The sequence below is a fragment of the Emydura macquarii genome, unplaced genomic scaffold, assembly GCF_026122565.2.
Source record: "Emydura macquarii macquarii isolate MOO-44397 ecotype Brisbane River unplaced genomic scaffold, CSIRO-AGI_Emac_v2 contig_2417, whole genome shotgun sequence".
NCBI lineage: Eukaryota > Metazoa > Chordata > Testudines > Chelidae > Emydura > Emydura macquarii.
This window is the reverse complement of record NW_027132554.1, coordinates 3,278-24,961: the sequence shown is the minus strand read 5'-3', so window position 1 is coordinate 24,961 and position 21,684 is coordinate 3,278. Positions and strand designations below refer to the sequence as shown.

The window sequence follows — 21,684 nt, the reverse complement described above, 5'->3', positions numbered from 1 at the left end:
GTACCATCGGTAGAGGTGACACTGCTGCTGCAGACACCACTTCCTGTTCCTTACCGCACAGTGATCCCAGGAAAGCTATTGAAACTGATAACGCTGTGGCAGCTGTGCTGGCTGCAGTCATGATTCATGGAGCAGTATGCGTCCTCTAGTGGTTTGGAGTGGCATGGAGTGGCAATGAGGGAAGCTGCAGGTGGGATGAGGTTATAGATTCTGATCTATTGTAGTAAAGCACAATATGGAGCAATTTAATAGGGGAGACCTGGTTGGTGGATGGAATTTGGGTTAATAAAGATCAATACGAAGATATTGCTTGATGCAAGAATATCAGGGTAAAATTCTATAGTGTGTGTTATGCAGGAGGTCAAACCAGGTGATCACACTGGTCCCAGAATAATAGGGCCTCACACGTGATTGGGACCTCTAGAGGCCTGTGCAATACAATCAATAATAGTACTAAATGCTGATGGGAGATGCTGAACACTTTGCTTTCAATTGGTTTTCCTAAAGGAACCATCGAGCTCCGCGCTGATCTTGAGAATTTGATGCCAGCTCTCAATATGCCACGTACGTGTCGTTCATAATAGTAGGAGAGACTGAGAAGTACAAGCTGATCCTTGGAAACATTGTTGCCGGCACTGCGGGTAGGTGTTTTGTTGTCCTGTGCTTTTCATGGCAGATGAAGAACATGGCGAGCCAAAGAGATGTAGAATATTCTGTGACAAGCCAGATACATCCAACACCAAGTACAAGGTGCGGTTTCTATTAAGTGCTGTCCTTTTCATCCAGCCAATGTCTCACGGTGGGATACTACAGTAACAACTGTTCTGTGCCGTTGCCTCTAGAGGTGGAGACTGAATAAGTGAAAGGTAAAATAACCCATGGAAGTGACCTCTCTCTTTCTTTCAGGAAGTTTGTTATTCTGCCACTAAGGTATTGTTGCAGGAGCACAGGTTCTAAAGACACCGACGATATGGTGTGATTCTGCCTAGGGTAGAGACAGAAAGCAGACTTCTGAGCAGAGTTAGGCACAGCCATTGCAAGTTACTTTTCTAAATAGGACCTTCATACCCCTGAGAAAGGAGGTTAATTACTCCAAATAGACACACCAGGTGTGATGCATGTCATGGAGTGGATGGAGGTGCCTCCTTTTATGTAAACTACGCTTCCAAACCTTGGAGGCAGAAATGTTCTCTGGCATTCAGGCTGCCGCATGCTACAGCTAGATTTCTTAGGCACATCATGAGGCCTCAGAAGGCTCCCTGGTAAGCTGTTAGGAGCTTATTGCATTCACATTACACCACCAACAAGGTGCAAATGGCCAGCAGAGCACCCTGGGACTGAGCCCATTGACTGCAATGAGTTACTCTGGATTTATGGTGGTGCAACTGAGATCTGAATCTGGCCTGATCACAGGAAGCAGAAGTGAAGTCTCCTGCAACCCAGGGAGATTTCTGGTTAAAGAAGAAATTAGTAACCCCACCATAGAACCACTGGGCTGGGCTATGGGAACAGAACTGTGAAAACGCGTACTAAATACATACGTTTGTTCCCACAGGTGATACCTTAACCATCCACAACAACATGTCGTTTTACAACCCAACATCATTACAATGACCAGTATTCAAATAACTGTGCCACATCTTTTAAAGGGGCCCAGTGGTACAAGGAATGTCACTGGTCCAACCTGAACGGATTATATCTGAGAGGAGCTCATGATAACTATACTGATGGGGTGAACTGAAGGCAGGCAACGGGCAGCAGTATTCCTACAAGGTGTCAGAGATGAAATTTAGGCCCCATGTAGTCAATCCGGGAGGCAGTTATAGTAATTACATTTCGCTCTTATACAGCCATTATAGGCCTGCCATATTGAACATTTATCGGGAGATGTCTGTCACTCCTGTTTTTTATACCTTCATCTTGTCTTTGCCTTTTATGCTCTATATTTCTGCTGCCCAATGAGAAATGCAGCCATGTGTGTAACAGAGGGTAGAAATAGGACCTCATTAGCCAGATTCACTCATGTTGGTATAACCCTAATGTTACTGCATTACCATCAGTCGAGTTACTCCTGATTTGGCTGCAGAATCAGACACTGGGTTCACAAAGGCATGGCAGGCTCTAGCGTGCTCCCTGTGAGGTCAATGGCAAAATGACATTATTTCAAGAAGCAGGATGGCCTCATGCTGTTCTTCAGTTCCTGTGGACTTCCCATCCCTTGCTGATTCCTATGTAAATGGGGCTTCCATTGTTTTTGGTCACACCTTACTTCATTTCATTGGAGACTTGTAGATAGCTGCCTTCTCTCCTGTCTGGGAGGGAAGCTGTATCTTCCTCTTTGGCCACAGATTTTAAAGCACAATATCATTAAGTAGCCATGTTTCCTCAAATAGAGTTAATACAGACATTGCACAACGATATTAACCACCAGTGTGCCATTAGCTTTCAGAGAAGACTGTATTCTATACAATTACATAATATAGTAACATTGTATACAATCAAGCGGTTGGTTCAATTGCTAATCATTTGAGCTTTAAGATTCCTGTCTTTATAGATCAGTAATTCTTTGAAATGGCTTCATCTGATATTCAAGCTGTGAGGAAGGTGATATGGAGGCTGGTGGTGAAGGAAGTTCCATGTCTGTTTCCCCCATCTCTGCTCTCCCCTCTAGTGTGTGCTAAAAGGCAAATGATTCTGTTTCCTGCAGTCTCCTTCCCCGGCTGCTTTGAGGGTCCTATTTATTGCTTATATGTAAATTGAGGCAACCGACAGTCCTTTGTTTAAGATAAACCTATATAACACCTTTACCTAGGAAAGGCCATCCGGTCTTGACTATGTTCTAGTAGCATCACACAGGGGGAATTAATAACTTTACACTTAATGTTGCTACATACATGTTACCATGTTATTGCTGACCAGCGAGTTATTTGTTTTTAAATGACACCACTCAAATCACACTTTGTACAATGATTATCACAATAGTGTGCAGGGGATGACCATGGGGTGCTTAGGGTCACAGAGGTGAGGACAGCATCCAGCATAATAGGGCGTGATTCCTAATGGGGGTCTCCAAGAGCTTCTGTAATACAAGCAATCCATACGAGTAATAAATGCTAATGGGAGGTGCTTCATATTTAGCTTCCAATTATATTCAAAAGGAACCAACAAACATTGCGTCTACTTCACAGATTTTTGACAACAGCTCTCAATTTTCCAAGTACACCTCATTCAAAGTTGCAGGACAGACTGAGAACTACAAGATGATCCTTGAAGACATTGTTGCCGGCACTGCAGGTGGGCTCAGGGCATGTCCTGTACTCATTGCGGCAGATGAAAAACATGGCAAGGCAATGCGATGTAGAATAGTCTACGGTGGATGCCAAATACATCCCACACCAATTACAATATGAAATTTCTATTCAGTACTGTCTCTTTCATACAGCAGGAGTCTCATAATGGGACACTGTAGAATAATTGCTCTTTGCCTCTGCCTCAAAATGCGGAAACTGATTGAATAAGTGAAAGGTGATATAATCCATGGAAATGATTTCTCTCTTTCAGGAAATATTATTTATTCTGCTGCTGGGTTATTATGGCAGGAGCAGAGATTCAGATATAGTGTTGTTCCGATATCCTGTCAAGTGAAGAGACTGAAAGCATAGTTCTCAGCAGAGATAGGCACAGCCACTGCTGATTGTTTTCCTAAATTAGACCTTAATGCCCTTGAGAAACATCTGAATTATACGAAGCAGGCACACCTGGATTGGTACATGGCCCTGAGTGGGTGGACAGGCCCTCTTTTACGCAAACTACACATCCAAACTCCCCCACACCAGAGGCAGAAATATTCTCTGGCATGCAGAGTCTCTTGCATGGCGCTGGAGGGTTGCTTAGGCACATTGTGAAGTCATAGCAGGCTCACTGATCAGCTAATGGGAGTCCATTGTGCTCCTATAACAATCACAATGGTGCAAGCTGACCGTGGAGCACCCAAGGATTGACCTCTTTAACTGCAGTGAGTTACTCTGGATTTATTCTGCTGTCTCCTTTTTCTAGTGCAGCCCTGATCCGTAATGTGGGTGTAGGCTCTTGTTCCTCCCTTCTCCAGTACTCTGTACCCCACCCCCTTGGGACTCATGTGCCCTGGGTCCCTGTTGATTGGTGATGGCACTTAGTGGCCAGATGTGCAGATGGCTCACACCCCATGCCCTCTGGGATAAATAACTAATACAGAAATTAAACCCTCCTCAGGAGAACAATTGTTTGTTTCCTGGAACAGGAAAAGGAGCAGCTAAGGAAGGGGAAGGGAACAGGAGAAAAACTTGGGAATGGTGACTAAATGGATCCCCAGCCTGTGTTAGGACAGCACATAAAACCCACAACCACAGGGCCTTCAGGCTGGTTGGGGCAGCGAAGCTGGAGCTTGAGGGCAGGCTGGCATCACTGTCTGTGCTGTGGGCATCTTCCCAGGCGGCGGGCGAGTGTCCCCAGGTGAATCAAGCTGTTGTTGAGCCCTGTCCTCCAGTGCAGGATGGGGGTGGCCTACAGACGCCGTTGTTTGTGTTGTCTTGTGGATTCATAAGAAGGAGGCACAGTCTGGATTCTTAGGAGTAAGGCTTTAATAGAGCTAAAAGAGCGTTCCATCCGACACAGGAGCGCCATGTGCTCCTCGCTGTACATCTGGTGAACTGACTCCAGACTGCTTCAAGTGGTTCTTCCTAGCCCAGCCCCCTTCCCTCTAACATGAGCTCTGCTCTTAAAGGCATCGTCTTTACGCCTAACATCTCCCTTTTCCAGCAAAAGCAAGCCCAAGCCGTTTAGCCCTATGCACCGTTTCTCTACAAATAGCGTCACATGCTCAACTCGGTTAGTGGTGCTCAATGAGTCTTACAGGTGCCCTGTGCAGCCTACTAGATCTGTGAGGCTGATATCACGTCAGTCCTTGCGCTAGCTGAATCAGCACACTGCTCTGTGTGCTGGTCTGAGGCTCCTCAGTGGTTTGTCCTATAGCTGTCAGTGAAGTATCTGCCTCCTTGTCTCCCTCTTCTTCGGGAAGATGCATTTGCAGATGACTCCTGTTCCTCCAAACCATACGTCCCTCGGGAGTCTGTAGATCATAAGCTTGTGGGGTGATCTCATGAGTCATTCCTGCCCTCCGTGGCCAGAAAGTACCATCATGAACCTGCACAGCATCTCTGGGCTTCAATGGCCCCCACGGACTGAATCCTCTGGCATAATACAGCTTTTGTTTACACTTATGTCGCTTACACACATCTACGTCAGTATTGCCATTAGGGATCACTACTGAGTTAGAGAGTTTTGTTCTCAGCTTCCTGCCAACCAGCAGCTCTGCGGGTGACAGTCCAGGATCCACTGGTGCTGCTCGATAGCTTAGCATGGCCGAAGAGGGGTCTGTGCCTGTGGCAGTGGCCGTCTTCAAAAGTCGTTTAACAACGTTCACACCATTCTCTACAAAACCGTTGGACTGAGGATACCTGGGACTCAACGTTATAGACTTAAACCCATCCTCTAGCCAATTACTGAACTTCATGTCCCTCAATCCATGGACCACTATCAGACGTGATGACATCAGGTATTCCAGGCCTGGAAAACATGGATATCATGTGCATTATTACATGTTTTGATGTGTTATTTTCTAATAAAACAACCTCAGGATAATGAGAATAAAACCCATCCTCTAGCCAATTACTGAACTTCATGTCCCTCAGTCTATGGACCATTATCAGACATGGCCAATACAGTGTCTCTCTGGCTCTGTATTTACACTTCTCCATATCCACGTGCCCTTCATGTCTTCTTGTGCACGTGTCTGCTTGTAACATCTCAGGCACTACTATTCTATTTCCTCTAAACACCAAGCCATCAATAACAGATCATTCTGCTGTAAACCGTAAATCTGGACATGGTATGTAATGTCCTGGCCACCCTGTGGTAATAGCCTTAATTACCCTCTGAAAAGTCTCCTCATTAGCTGTTGACTCAGCACTTTCTTCCCACTTCCTTTCCTTTTTTACCGGTCTGCCATGCACTTTGTGTGACTTCACCCCATTTCGACTACAGTTTGATCAAATGTTCTGGACAATGTGTCCCTTACCTCCTCTCCCATGTGCACTCTTTGTATCAGCATGTTTTTATATCCAACATAGGAGCTTTATTCCCTTTCACTATCACAAAGATTATCAATTCTATTTGATCTTTTACGGTCACTGCTAGTACACATGGACCTCTGGAAGGAATCAGTTCCCCATTATAAACTTTCAGTTTAACCTGTTTGTTCACCATGTTCCCTGTTGTGGGTTTTTTCCCACCAACCTTTTAATACTAATACCTGAAACCAGAGGTGCTGGAACAATTTGTATAGTGGAGTTACTAAGAGCATTGAACCAATCTGTAAACCCTATATCTACTGGAAACCACTTCAAGCCAGAGGGTGTTGCAGCTCCCCCAGAACCCCTACTTCCAGCACCTATGCCTGAAACATTTACCTGAGCACCAGTGTCCAATCTGTAGGTTATAAACGTCCCATTAATCTGTAAGGAAAATGTCCATTCATCTTTTCCTTCTTCTTCAGACACAGCTCCTAGACAGCACTCCTGTTGTCTGTGCTCTTTTCCTGGATTACTGCATCAGCATGTATACTTTGTTTCCTCTTCTGCAGTTGCTTATCCTGGTTTCAGACGTAGTCACAGTGATTGTATTACTTACATTTGTACTTACATTTGTAAGTAGTAGCAGCACTTACTAAAAGCTGGGTATTTTAGTGGTCTGTTTGTGTCCTCATCTTGCGTAGTCCTTGAAACTTTGCCATGCAAATTCTTGTGCTTTGATTTTTTTCATGCTTCTCTGTGGGTTTTGTTCTGTAATGACTCACTGCTTGCTAGTTTTTTGTCTCTCCTGTCACTCAATCCAGAGTGGCAATGTCCTGTTTTCCTTTCATTATTTTTAATTCTTCTGAGTGATTTCTGCTGCCAACGCAGACTTACTGCTTTATCCAAAGTGAGATATCCATATCTTCCAATAGTCTTTTTTGCAGCTTTGTATCTCTTATTCCAATTACAAACCACACTATCACACTGGGAAAAGTTATCGTGCTTCCCCAGTGTAACGAGATTAAATATCCTTTGCACACAGGCAGAACAGCAGAGGCATTCTTGCTTGCAAACACACGTGTACATAAAGAAATGAACCACAGCATTGATCTGCCATCTGAAGCATCTGCCATGCAGCAGTCACTGAAAAAAATCACATGTACATATAGGAAAATGAGTAACTCAGCAAACATGGCATGGACATGCGTAGTTATTATTTGTATGCCACAGGCACATATAACACTGCAAAAATGGAATAATTGTTTTCTCCCATCCTTCAATTGTCCTGGCTATTTAACTTCTGAGGCCTTCGGGGCAGAGATGGCTGGAAGCTGAAGCTAGAGAAATTCAAACTGGAAATGAGGTGTAAATATTTAACCGTGAATGTAATTAACCACTGGAACTATTTCCCAAGGAGCGTGGTAGATTCTCCAGCACTGCCCATTTTTAAAATCAAGATTGGACATGTTTCTAAAAGATCTTCTTTAGAATTATTTTGGGAAGTTTTATGGCCTGTGTAAAACAAGAGGCCAGACTAGATGATCACAACCATCGTTTCTGGTCTTGGAATCTATCAATCTATTACTGTCTCCCACTCTGGGTTTGTAGAGCACCCAGCACAGCGGAGTCCAGTCTAACATGACACCACTTACAGCTAGTGTCAGACAAATAATAACAATAGCGCAGTTGGCTAGTAAATGCACCCAATCCTGCTCTCCTTGTTCACCCAAAGGTTCCCACTGAAACCAAGAGGGGGCTTTAAAGCGAAGGAGAAAGTGAGGTTGGGCTCATTATTTGAATATTTCAGAAGACACATTCGCATGAATTAACTTTGTGAGAAAGGATTCAAACGAGCTCGGTTCAGTAATCACCACTGCATTTGCTGTGTGGGTGAACCAATGGCTGTGAGTCCAATATTGAACATGTCCTATCCAATCATTTAATTAGCTATAGTTGCGACCTCTGCAGCATAAAAATACCAGTGGAAACTACTGGAATGTGGAGCGTGGGAAGGAGGCGCTAAGGCACCAGAGGCAGAGATCTTTACTGGCTTTAGGCTGTATCGTTGTTGCATATAAAAGGCTCGCAGTGACTGAAACACTAAAGTAGGAGAGAAGGTGGCAAGAAGACAAGTGGAGCTGCCATAGTAGAGACCAGCACCAACCATGGAGAGAGCTGCCCAGAAAACCCTCATCTCTTTACTTTGTCTAGCAGTAACGGTTTGTAAGGCTCAGGATACGTGCCCAGGTGAGTGAAAGACCGTCCTGTTTCCAACAGCATTTCATACTATGGTTCTTACCAACCAGGACCCTGGAGAACTGGGAACTGTTACATTCAGCTGCCTTCAACATGTAAGATCTTCAGGAATCTTTCTTGTCTTACCTGTCTATAAAGTGCTTTGCCTGCTCACGGTGCTATATAAATAATAAAAAGAACAGCTTCATTGTACAAAATTACTTTGTAAAAATTAATCCATATTTCAGAAGTCCACAACATTGACCAGAGAAGGTCAAAAAATAGGACACGGTTTTTGCAAATAATTTTGTGAAAATGTCTCATCTTCATTGATGAGCTTTTTCAAAATTTGACTTGATCTCCTTTACTTCATGCTCAGTGACTATCTTCTCACCTCTCCATGTTGCTGTTGGAATATCTCTATCGAAAGCTCCCATCTCCTATATATACTGGGGCCAAAGCATTTCAAATCGAGTGTCTCTCTGACTTGCAGGCAGCTGACCCACAATCTTAATATAATCTCAATCTTTAAAGCTCAGAGGAATCCTACAATTTCAGATTCCTCTGCTTTTTAAAATTCATGTTTACCAAATTAAGATTATCATTTCTAAAATCACAACTGTTGTGTATCTATGACCACAAATCCATCATAGACCTCTTTCCATGTCCTCATTCATTTCTGCACTTTGGGGTGAGAATCCAGCAACATATGAATATTTATTTTAGTTTATCATGATATCCTTGGTCCTTATGCAAGATTTAGTCAAATTCGTGCAGCATTCACTCAGGAAAACTCCCTTTGAAGAAAATTGGTGTTTTGTTGAAAAAGTATTGAATACACGCTTTGACATCTTATTAATAAATTAATGTATTTCACAGCAGTACTGCTTTCAAGTTTCACTGTAGTTAATTCGTTAAGAAGTTTTCATGAACTAGCACAATTCTGCAATGGTTGGGTTGCCAATACTACAGAGGGATGAGAACATCAAAATTAACTCTGTATTGGTTCCTTTTAAATACAAATATTTAATAAGTCTTCTGTTTAACTTTTGTTTTCCCTACAACTTAAAAACAAAGATTAACAGTAATAATTCCTAACTTTTAATATTAGGGCATTGTCTCAAATTCATAAAACCGAAGACAATCTTGTATTTATCATGTTCTTATCACTAAAAGAGACAAGAAAAGGAAGTATCTAGGTTCTTGTTTGTTGGAGTTATTCTTCTGGATTTCTGCAGAATGTTTCAGATCAATCATTGTTCATGGGTTCATTTCTTTCCCCAGAGGTGAAGGTAGTGGGTCTCAACAGTACTGATAAACTCACCATTCTCCAAGGCTGCCCGGGGGTTCCAGGAGCTGCAGGACCCAGAGGAGATCCAGGACCTATAGGAAAACCAGGTATGTTCCCAGGCCCTGAATGAGAATCAGCCATGGAAGGTGCGGACATAAATGGGAGTTACTTTTGTAATGTGCTCAGACTTTGGAGAGTCCCCACAACCCTGACATGAGGAAACTCTGCCCAACTCACATGGCAAATCGCTCATATCCTGTGGTGAGGGACTGGAGCTTCAGAATAACTAAGCTCTGAAATATTGTCCATTCTCTTTGGGGTATCAGATTGGCAGCCAAGTCCACTGGTTCTTTCCCCATTTGTGTCACCAGCTCACTGTGTCTCTTTAGGCAAGCCACTCCCTTTGAGCTTTGGTTTCCCCCTCTGTAAAATGATGATAATGGTCCTTTACCTCCCAGAGGTTATCTGAGGAATATTTCATTGATCTGTGGAAAGCGCTCTGAGAACATTGGATGAGTGCTGCTAGAGAAGAGCAAGTCATGATTTTTATCATGAGCCATGACATTTTGAATGGTAGCACGTAGAAAATGGATGTTTACCAGATTTGGCCCCCACCTTGCAGCCAGATGTGCTCATCCCTTTGACTCATTGGGCCTCCATGCAAGAGTCCATGCTGGGGATCCTGATGCCAGATCAGGGACTCGCGGAGCTCAATGCAGATACATTATTTGAATGTAGAGACATGTGGGTTATTGTATTTTCAGATGGGGGTCGAGGGAGGGGTTATATACTCAGTATTTATGATGCCTTGGAAAATATTCAGTCAGTTTTCTGTGTTTGCAGGACAATGGGGACCTCCGGGGTTTCCTGGAAATGTGGGACCAGCTGGCCCAAAAGGTAAAGTAACAGGGTAGAAAACATTGTTTTTCTGTTCGATGAGCTAAGAAGAGGAAATAAGTTTTTAATCAAATATCAATTAGCGCTATATATAACACCAATTCCTATAATACCAGGTGTCCAAAACTAACATAGCATCCCTTCACTCTATATTGGACAGTAAAGTGTTTATTATTGCAACAGAACTGTAGTTTGGATCCACTGTCACGATCCTGTATCTCTGATCAGTCTTATTTTTTGTTCAATCAGGAGAGAGAGGTGCTACTGGCCCCCTTGGACGGAAAGGTGAGGGACTTCAGGTGATTCTTCTCACTGAAGAGCAGGGCAGTTTATGATGCTATTCATGGTGATAGAGGAAGTGGGAGTCACAATCTTCCCACCCTGTTTCACTGTGCAATTTTTCCTAAGATGAAAAAAGATTGGTTCAGGTTGAAAAAGAAGTATCAAGTGGGGTTTTTTTTTTTTTACGTCTTTCTGTTTTTGTTTAATAGCCAAAGGACTAAATAAAAGGTTGTTTTGAAATGAAGAGTTGGAACATTTTAAAAATGTTGAAACAAAGTTTGAGTATGTGGGAAATAGTTTCTTGGTGGCTGAAAGTATTTGACAAACGTTGTCCAAATTCATGAACTGTTTGAGAAACATAACTTCATTTTTCAGTGGCTAAAATATTAGCGGGAAAAATTTCACCCAGTTTCCATGTCCGCTATGTCACAAGCTCATATGCAGTCAGAGGAAATAGGATCCCAATTGCAGTGTAGACATAGCCTGAGGGTGAAATTCAGCCAGTGCAGAAGGCAAAATAAGATCAGCTCAGTACTGTCAGCCCCAAATGTTTAAAAATTATGATTCAGACTCACCAAAAATCATGATTGGCTTTAGAATCATGAGATTATAGAAAGATAAGAGATTTGCTGTTCCTTTTATTTGCCTTCTGCTTTGAGCCCTTAGGGTGCACAGGGGTCACAATTTGAAGCTTTCTCCACAGCCAAAAGGGCTAGAAACTTAATTTCAGCATTCATTCTTAAAGAAAAAGTATCATGCATCCACTTGACTCCAGGAGCTGGGGATTTAAAGAAAACAAATTATCATGAAACTGGTAATAAGTCATGAGAGTTGTCAACACTATAAATGCATCAGTTAAGCTCCACAAAAGGCTGATTTTAACAGATTGTGTGGCGTGTAAGCGGTGCATAGGCTTTGAACGAATCCCCTACACAATTAAACCCAAGTGATTATTGTAGTGAGATCTTGAATTATGGAGGTGACCTTTAGGCAAAACAAAGATTTTATTCTGATTTCTTTTTTCAGGAGAAAAAGGAGAACTGGGAGCCCCTGGAATATGTGGTGAGACCCTCCACATTTTCTTTTATACTGAGCACATCATTTCAGTTCCATTTCTGCAGAGCTAAACGTTAAGTGGCTTAAGCAGCTTGCTTCTTGCATAATTACCATGCCCACAGTATCAAGCTCACCGATATTCCTGTAAGAGTTGGGCTGTATAGAGAGAGAAATAGACTTTCCTACAAAAACAGATGGCCATCCAAGTGTTGTAACATCTGCAATAATGCTAGGCTGATCACCTTTGGTATTAAAAAGAAAAGTTGAAATGCAAATGAAATCTGTAGATCTGGAAGTATGTCCTAGAGAAGATTTTTTTCCCCTCCTACTCCTCTTTATATTTTCCATATACTTGGAGTGGGGAGTGTGAATCACAAGATTCCTGTTTAAATATCTATTTAAAGAAATGGCCATTTTCTATTGATACTTCATTGAACTGAGATTCTCCCATTTGCACTTAGAATTTAAAAAGAAAATGGAGTCAAATTCACAGCTAGTGTAAGCAGAAGTAACTCCCCAGGCTTCATGGGCATTGCGCTCACTGACCAGCAATTGATTTAGTCTATTAAGGACCAATTCTTAGCCATGCAAGTCGGAGGCTCATGAAAGGGTTATAAAACAGTGTTGGCTCCATGTTAGATACGAGAGTTCAGGCTGGAAGGCTCAGCTCAGATATGTGTGATTCCATTAGCACTTGGTTTTTCACAATTAAAAACCTGTCTAGTGCATTTTCAAGGTAACTAGTACATTGCTATCCCAGCTGTGACTGTTGTCTCATTACACTGTTTTAAAGACAGTAGAACATTTTCTGGTTCCATTTTACTTTCTGTTGTGTTTCTTTTCATGACCAGGGAAGAATGAGCTGGATAACATACAGTGTAAGACAGGTGAGAGATTCTTATGAGCACTTATGTCATCATTCCATCCAGGGAACCCAGACATGAAAACCCATTAGAGATAGACAAATTGCAAAAAATAAATCTGATTTATCGCATTTCCTGTTCTCAAATTACCAGCAAAGAGACTTTGATTTTTCAAAATGAATGTGTTTGCTGTTAGCAATTGGCCAGTGAAATCTTTTGTGGAAATACATTTCAGCTGATGGGTTCTCTTGCAAACTGTTTCATGTGAGTATTCCTGCGAGTATTTGATATTCCTTTGGGGGGATTGCTCACCCAAGTCACATGATAACTGGAAGCCCCTCTGACTCAGGATTTTAATATAGCTGCACAGGCACTTCCAGTAGAAACTTATGTGCACATTTCAATTTCCATGAGTTTAAGACCCTTTGAGCCAATCCTCTGCTCAGGCTGAGCTGTTTTCACACACAACTCATGGGGCTGGGCAGGTGGTGCATTTTTTCCTCTTTCAAACAAACTTAATATGAATCACACTGGCACAGTGGAGTGTAAGTAATTGTTTGCTAACTACAGAGCATGAAAAGCCTCTCGCTAGGTACATACGCTGCTGCTCTGGTAGGTTTCTAAAGATAGAACGCACAGAACACCACTGGAGGGATCACAGACTGCTTCATGGGCTACCCAACTCCCATACACTACAGTGTGGAGGAGAGGAGAAGGGGGCTCAAAGATTATTTTCCGGTTACCTGATTGTGCGATTGATCAGGCCCTCGGTGCAACTTAGAGCAGCCTACAAATCCCTGCCCCAAGGAGAGTGATACAACCAATTTACATGTTTCAATTCCTCTTTCGTCCAGGAGCAAAGAACTGCAAGGAGCTGTTAACTAGAGGAAACATCTTGACCGACTGGTACACCATCTACCCCCATGACTGTAACCCCATGACCGTGCTGTGTGACATGGAAACAGATGGTGGAGGATGGATTGTAAGAACAGAGCATAATAAAGCTCATTGGACATTTTCTCTTGAACAGCAAACACTTTTCTGTCCCAAGAATGGGAGGTGGCCCTTAGCCAGTGGGTTGAATCTAGGAAAAAAGCATGAGGACAGAAACTCTGAAGCTGTTTGCTCACCATGGTTAGTGGAAACAAAAACAAACAGACACTTGCTGAACCCTTCTAATTCTCCAACTTCCTTGTCAAAGACTCTGGATACCTTGGTTGGGAACATAGTGGGTTTCATGGAGGGAAACTGGAGTTTTAGAGTCAAAAAGACCCCCTGTATGAGGGGACATTTGTCACTGGCCTGACACAGTTAACCAGGTTTCCCTTCTCTATTCTCTGGCTTCCTCTCACAGCCTGCTCAATAGCTGCCCCAGCCTCTGGAACCTGAATTCCTTCTTCCTTCATCTTCTGCCCCAGTCCTGGTACATCAGCTGCTCTGTTTTTTCGGTAGCCTCTGTGTCTGAGTGTAGAGAGCGTTCTAGGGAGCCAAGGAGATAAAGGATTTTCACTTTGTATATAGATCACATTTAAACCTTTTAATTTATAATGATCTTTTATATTCCAGTCATACCAAGAGAATCTGATGAAGATCAGTCCCCATTGTGCTGGGTGTTCTACAAACACATAATGAGAGACTGTCCCTGTCCTTAAGAGCTCACAGTCTCAATAGACAAGACAGACAAAGGGCAGGAGGGAAACCAGAGGCGATGTGACTTGCCCACAGGACAGAACTTGATATAGAACACAGACCTTCTGATTGCCAGTCCAGTGCTGTAGATTTTGAATCATGCAAACCTATAAGATGCTGCTTCCAAGATTTAATAAGATACTTTTGGACAAGTCTCCCATTGTGATAATTTCCTGAGGTTGAAATTGATCTAATTTAAATCTCAGCAAATGATACATAGTCTGAGTTTCCTGTCTTCTGCTCTACATAGGATGGAAAACAAGGTGGGATTTCCCAGCTAAGACCTTCCTGTTTCCCTATAGGTGTTCCAGAGACGGGTGGATGGCTCGGTGGATTTTTTACGTGACTGGAATTCATACAAAAAAGGTTTCGGCTGCCGGCTGTCAGAATTCTGGCTGGGGAACGACAATATCTACCTGTTAACATCCCTTGGTAAAGACGTCACTGATGCATTGTTTTCCTTACAGGAACCTTCTCCACCAAGTTTTGCTTCCATGCCCTTCCCTTAGTTACCGAATATAGAGTTGTACCCTCAGTAGAGGAGACACTGCTGCTGCAGACATCACTTCCCGTGCTTTTCCGTGCGGCTCTGCCACACAAAGCTATTCAAACCAGAACACTCTGGTAGCTGGGCTGGCTCCAGTCATGATTCATGGAGCAGAGTTTGTCCCCTGGTAGTTCGCCCACAGTACAGAAATGAAGGATGCTTCAGACTGGATGAAGTCATAGATTTTGCCCAACTTTAGAGAAGCAGAACGTAGAAGAGTTTTTTAATATGGTGGTGTGATAAAGTCAGGCCAGAGGGCCTCAAAACGGCATACCAGGGCCAGAGGGTGAGCCCTAGAAGGCCAAAACTCCTTTTTCCTGCAAGCAGGGGAAAGATTATTGCAGGGCAATTAGAGACACCTGGACCAAATGAAGAGCTAGTCCAGGTGTACTTAAACCCTGCCTTCCCTAAAGGGGGGTGGGCAGGGGGAGAGCACAGGAGAAGGAAGCTGCCAGAAGGCTTGTAGCAGCTGGAGGAGAAACTTCCCCCAGGCTAGGAGACGGTGCTTCTCTGCAGCCAGAGAAGGGGAAAACCCTAGGCCCCAGCCTGCAGAGGGAAGCCGGAGCAAGGTACCTCCCTGGGGAGACAGGGTTACTGGTGACTCCCTGGCCCACTACAAGGGGCGGAAGCGTGGGACCCACTAAGGAGAAGTCGGCTGTTTGTCACAGTGGACAGGTGGGTGGATGGAAATTGAATCGATAAATGTCAATATGAAGATACTGACTTGATGCAAGAATCAGTGAGTGAAATTCTTTGGTATGTGTTATGTAAGCAATAGTCCCAACAAAATGGGGTCTGATTTGTGTTTGGGGTTCCAGGTGCTACTGCAATAGAAACTATCAATAATAGTAAAAAACACAAATGTAAAATGTTGAAAATTTTGCTTTCAAATCCTTTTCTAAAGGAACCAATGAGATGCGCGTCGACCTCAGAGATTTTGAAAGCATGCCTCAATTTGCCAAGTACACATCATTCAAAATTGCGGGAGAGGCTGAGAAATACATGCTTTTCGTTGGCGCCTTTCTTAATGGCACTGCAGGTAGGTTGAGCTCATCCTTTACCTTTTGTGGCAGGTGGAAAAATGGAAAGCAAAAGAGATGTAGAATATACATCACCTTTTGCTTCTGCCATAACAATCTGTGGACGTGATCTCTTTCACGAAACATCAGTTAGTCTGGTGCTGAACTATTATAGGAGGAAGACAAAGTCTAGTGACAACAGAATATGTATTAGAATATGGATATCCTGCCTATTGAAGGATTGAGAGCAGAATTCTGAGCAGAGGCAGGCATAGCTACTGCTGGTTGCTTTCCTAAATTAGACCTTAATGCCCCATAGAAATATCTGAATTAAAGTCAGTAGGCAGACCGGGATTGGTAGGGGACACTGAGTGGGTGGTTATGCCCCATTTCATGCAAACTGTGCATCCATACTCCCACATACCAGAGACAGAAATAGTTTGCTTAGGCATACCCATTCGCCAGCTAAAGAGGCATGCTCTAAAATGTCCACAGCTAAACATTATAAAGGGCCATCTTAACAGAGGGCTGGACGTTGGGGGTGTACATGTAGGGTCGGAGGAGGAAGAAGAGGGAAATCAGTGGGGGAATCTGCTGAACATCTCAGATACCTATGCATAAATGCAAGATGGATGGGGAACAAACAGGTAGAAATGGAAGCATTAGTACAATAGTAACATTACTATTGTGGACAAACTGAAGAGAGTTCAAAGGAGAGCAACAAAAATGATAAAAGGTTTAGAAAACCTGAGCTGTGAGGAAAAGTTGAAAAAAACTGGTGTGATCTAATCTTGAGAAACGCAGACGGAGGGGGAAACCCTGGTACCAGTCCTCAAATATGTTCAGGGCTGTTATAAAGAGGACTGTGATCACTTGACCTCCATGTCCACTGAAGGTAGGAGAAGAAGTGTTGGGCTTAATCTGCAGTACGGAGATTTAGGTTAGATATTAGAGAAAATGTCTAAGTATAAGGATAGCTAAGCTCCGAAATACGCTTCCAGCAGAGGTTGTGAAATCCCCGTCATTGGAAGTTTTTAAGAACAGGTTGAGCACACACCTGTAGGATGGTCTATATTCACTTGGCGATGTCTCAGAGCAGAGGGTTGGACCTGATGACTTCTCTAGGTCCTTTCCAGCCCTACATTTCTGATGCTGTGATTCTATGATCCTAAAGTGTCAGGAGCATGTTGGGCTCACATTATACCATCACAATGGTGGAAACTGACTTCAGGACACCCAAGGATTGAGCACATTGACTGCAATGATTTATTCTGGATTTATAGTGGTGTAACTGAGATCAGAATATGGCCTGGTGAAAAGTATTCCTCAATAGAAGTAGAAGTGCAATCTCTCTCCTGGACTCCAGGGAGATTTCTGCTGCATGATGAAAGGAGAAATTTAGCTCCCACTGCAGAACCTCCAGGGAGGGATGTGGGAACTGAACTGTAAACCCATAACAAATAAACATAAAACAATAAGAGATTTTTCCCACCTTGTCTCTGTCAAATCATGTAATAAATTAACAGAATTGTTTCCACAGGGGATTCCTTAACTGAACACAATGGCATGATGTTTACAACCATAGACCGTGACAATGACCTGTCTTTGAGTAACTGTGCTACAAACTTTAAAGGGGCCTGGTGGTACAAGGATTGTCATTGGTCCAACCTGAATGGATTATACTTGACAGGAAACCACGAAACCTATGCTGATGGAATTATCTGGTCTACAGGCAAAGGGCACAAGTACTCCTACAAGACGGCGGAGATGAAAATCAGACCCGTGTAGACAATCATGGAGGCAGTTATGAGAATAATACTTAGCTCTTACATAGCAATTATAGACCTGTCATAATGAACATATTTATCTGGAGATGTCACTAAGGATCTTTCCTTTATGTGCCATTCAGTAGTGGTCAGACACCATCACAAACACTTACCCAGCGCAATGCGCTAGGATTAGAGCTGGTAGAAAAAGACAAACAGTTTTGTGGGGTAAAAAAATGGAATTTCTAAGTTCTCATTTCAAACAGTTGTAGATGAACCCTTTTTGCTTTTGTGTTTTTAAACTTTTGCTATTTTTTTTTTTTTAATTATTCTCCCATTATCAGAAATGTTATTTTCTTTTTTCATTTACCAAAAGCCTGGTTTTCTATATAGAAAAAAATTTGGTCGTTAACATGAGAACATTTTCAGAATAATTGCTGAAAAAATTCAATTAAACATGTGATTTTTTTTTCCCCTTCCAAACAAAACATTACAAGGATCTCAGTGATATTTAATGACATTTCTCCTTTTTTTAAAAGGCTGTTTGTCCACAGAAAAACAGTTTTTAAAATTTCAACCAGCTCTGTCTAGCTCATGTCTCCTCTCCCATATGGCTCTGCTGTCGCTTGATTCTATGACTAGACGCACCACTGCAGCTCCTAGCATTGTCATGCACTTCTTCCCGTGCTGTTAGTGAATCATTACCCTCAGCTGCTGCATCTGCCTCTGGAGAACCTTCACCTCTGTCAATAAAGCAAAGGCTGCTCAATGATTTCCATGTCTCAGATTTGTCTTTACACACACGACAACCCAATAGCATTAAAGCCCAAATGTGCCTGGCCCCTGCATTGTGTACATTAAAGGGGTGGGTGGGTAGAGTGCACCAGGGCAGAAAGGGACAGCATTTGTCTGGCCACCCTGGGAGTACGTGAGAGGGTAGCTACCTCTACCAGCAGTGTGGTGGTGCCAGAAATCATGTCTGGATATGTTGGTGCAGATAGAGGAGCACTGAGACGATCTCAGGCTACACCTACCCTAGAAAGTCCCACTGCCCAGCTTCTGCCTCCTCGTGCCTGGTGGGAAGAACAGGTCATGTTACCTCCGGTTTATGCTGGTATTATCCCTAGTGGGAGATTTACTAGCAAGGTCAGCAAATGCTGACTGAACCCCAGGACCCACCTTCCCACGAGCCAGAAACAGAGGATATGCCATCACATGTCCCACATGCTCACTTCCCTCACCCCCTCCCCACGCATCCCTGCCTCTGCACCCGCGGCTCTGCTCCTCCGTGTCTCCCAACACCCATACTCAGTTCCACATACCCGGCCTTCTGCTCCCTCCGGTCTGGGCCCTGCACCACCGCTGCTGCTGCTGCTAAAGCCATCACCACTGCTCCCGCCAGAGCCTGACCTGCTGCGGCAGGAGTCAGAGCCACAAACCACAGCTGCTGCTGCCAGCAGAGCAGGAGTCAGAATCTCTAGCAAGAACAGGTGCCGGGTCCTGCTGCCCACATTTGAATTTGCCCAGGCAGCAGGAGGTGTGGAGGGGGGCGTCCGACCAAAATGGAAGCTCTGCCATTGCTCATCCAACTCATCACATGTCCCGGCAGAGCCAGCCTTTTGGAGGCCCCCTTCCCTGGGCAAATTCAAATGTGGGCAGTGGAATGAGCACGTCTCTTCCTCGGGGGTCCAGCAGGCCACAAACAATAGCAGCAGCCTGCTGGAAGCCCTAGGAAGACCTGCCCTTTTCAATAAAAACTACCACATAGCCAGCGAGCCTTAACCCCCATTGGGTAGTTGTGCGTTTGATTTTTCCTTCCTAAGTGTAGTACTTTGCACTTGACTCTTGAATTCCATTTTGTTTATTTCAGAGCAATTCTCCAATTCAACAAAGTCCTTTGAATTCTAATCCTGTCCTCTAGCGTTCTTGCATCCCTCACAGGTTGGTGTCACCCACACATGTTATACGCTTGCTGTCCATTAACCAAGTCATTCATGAAAATGTTGACCAATGCCAGACCCAGGATAGAACCCACAGCAGGATCCTGCTATCTATGGCCTCCCATTTGACAGTGAATCATTGATAATGTTTTGAATAGGATTTTTCAACCAGTCCTGAACCATGATTATCATTCTGAGTCATGCAATTTTTAACGGTAGCACATATCAACTGATTGTTTCCCACCTTAGGGCCAAAATCTGCTTCAAGTTCTGCTAGTCCTGTTGACTTCAATGGGCCTGTGGACAAGCCCCTGTGAGAGAGGGCTGCATCCGGGGTTCTCCCTCTGGGTCCTTCTCAGAGGGGGACCACCCCTCCCAGCTATTTCCTGCTGGGAGCAGACTCAAGCCCCTTTCCCAGGCAAGCAATCTTTCGTCGCCGGCCAAGGAGCAGGCCCACTCTCTGGAGTGGTATGGAGGGTGAGGCTCTCAAGCCCCTTTCCCAGGCAAGCAATCTTTCATCTGTCCCTCAGGCAGGGCCGGCCAAGGAGCAGTCTAGGGCCAGGCCCTCAGGCAGGGCCGGCAAAGGAACAGGCCCACTCTCTGGAGTGGTATGGAGGGTGAGGCTCTCTTGGGGCTGTTAGGGAAGGGGGGAGGGGGATACAGGCCCACCCGTCTCCACTGCGTCCCAGCCCAGGGCCCTTGCAGTGGCAAAAGGTGTTTGCCATGGGGTCGGCAGGGCTCCTGCCGCAATACACCACCTGGGTTACCCCAGACTCAGCCACGAACTAATGGCTGCCCCTGGGCTTCTTCCTCCCCGAAACCCCCGGTAATCCTACAAGGCCCTCCTCATCCACAGGTGGCAGCTCTGGCAACTCCATGGGTTCCTCCACAGAGAGCAGCTCATCCAGGTCCTCCAGCCCCCAGGCTACAGGCAGGACCGGTAGGTTCTCCGGGTCCCAGGCTCTGTACTGCTCCGGCCAGCCCTCTGCCGGTTCCCAGGTGGCAGTTGCCTCTGGTGAGCCCTCCGCTGGTTCCCAGACTAGAGATAAGACCAGCTGCTCCCTGTCAGCATGGGTCACTGGCCTAGCCTTAGCTGAGAGATCAGGAGGAGACACATCCTTCTCCCTCAGCCATCCTCTCTTGACTGGGCTCACAGGCCTGGATTTTAAAGGCCTGGCTCCACCCCCTGCTTCCGGTCAGGTGGTGTCCCTGGGGCTTCTTAAGGCCTGGACCCGCCCACCTGCTTCTGGTCAGAGCTTTTTCTTTAGGGCTTTACCAGCCAGGTGGGGTCGGGCTCCCCCTCTGGGTCTTTCTCAGAGGGGGACCACCCCTCCCAGCTACAGGGCCTCCATGCAAGAGTCCATGCTAGTGGATCATGATATAAAATCATGGAGTCAGGGAGGTTGATGCAGATACATTATTTGGTTTAGGAAGAGGTGGATTATTTTATTTCCAGGTTGTGGGGTTTCATTCTCAGTATTTACGATACCTTGAAAAATATTCAGTCTGAGTTTTCTGTGTTTGTAGGAGAACGGGGAGCTCAGGGAATCCAGGGAAGGTGGGGCCAGCCAGTTCAAAAGTTAAAGTAACAACTGGCAGAGAGCTTTGTTCTCCCATAAATAACAGGGTCTTCATTTTTAAACACATTAATTAGAGCTATTTCTAAAACACCTATCTCTATAGTAGCTAGGTACACAAATCACCATAGCTTCCCTTCGCTGTATATTTTTCAACAGAGGGGCCAAATTCACCTCAGTTTCACCAGTGAACCCTGTTGTTTACTATCACATCTGAACTTCCATTCTGATCTACTATGCAGATCATTGCAACTGACGAAGTGGGTTTATGCCCACGAAAGCTTATGCCGAAATGAATTTGTTAGTCATTAAGGTGCCACAGAACTCTCGTTGTTTTGTTGAAAACAGACTAACACAGCTACCCCTCTGGAATCACTGCGTCTCTAATCAGTCTTTACTATCTTATTTTCTA

General features: G+C 44.3%; 1 protein-coding gene across 1 annotated transcript; it reads left to right on the top strand.

Annotated features, from left to right (window-relative positions):
• Window positions 1–8,275: 8,275 nt before the first annotated feature.
• On the top strand, window positions 8,276–17,856 carry LOC137161933 (ficolin-1-like). Its single transcript, XM_067561424.1, has 10 exons — window positions 8,276–8,357; window positions 9,630–9,743; window positions 10,480–10,533; window positions 10,783–10,818; window positions 11,842–11,877; window positions 12,723–12,758; window positions 13,589–13,716; window positions 14,726–14,855; window positions 15,875–16,009; window positions 17,530–17,856. Exons 1-10 carry the CDS (start codon window positions 8,276–8,278, stop codon window positions 17,775–17,777), a joined length of 999 nt encoding a protein of 332 aa, XP_067417525.1. The 3' UTR covers window positions 17,778–17,856.
• The last annotated feature ends 3,828 nt before the right edge of the window (window positions 17,857–21,684 follow it).

What these genes read in the sequence shown, in the direction of transcription:
- LOC137161933 (XM_067561424.1), top strand. Translation starts at nt 8,276, where the DNA reads ATGGAGAGAGCTGCCCAGAAAACCCTCATCTCTTTACTTTGTCTAGCA. An exon ending in AGGACCTATAGGAAAACCAG is followed by an intron (nt 9,744 to 10,479) that starts GTATGTTCCCAG and finishes CTGTGTTTGCAG; the next exon opens with GACAATGGGGACCTCCGGGG. An exon ending in CTACCTGTTAACATCCCTTG is followed by an intron (nt 14,856 to 15,874) that starts GTAAAGACGTCA and finishes CCTTTTCTAAAG; the next exon opens with GAACCAATGAGATGCGCGTC.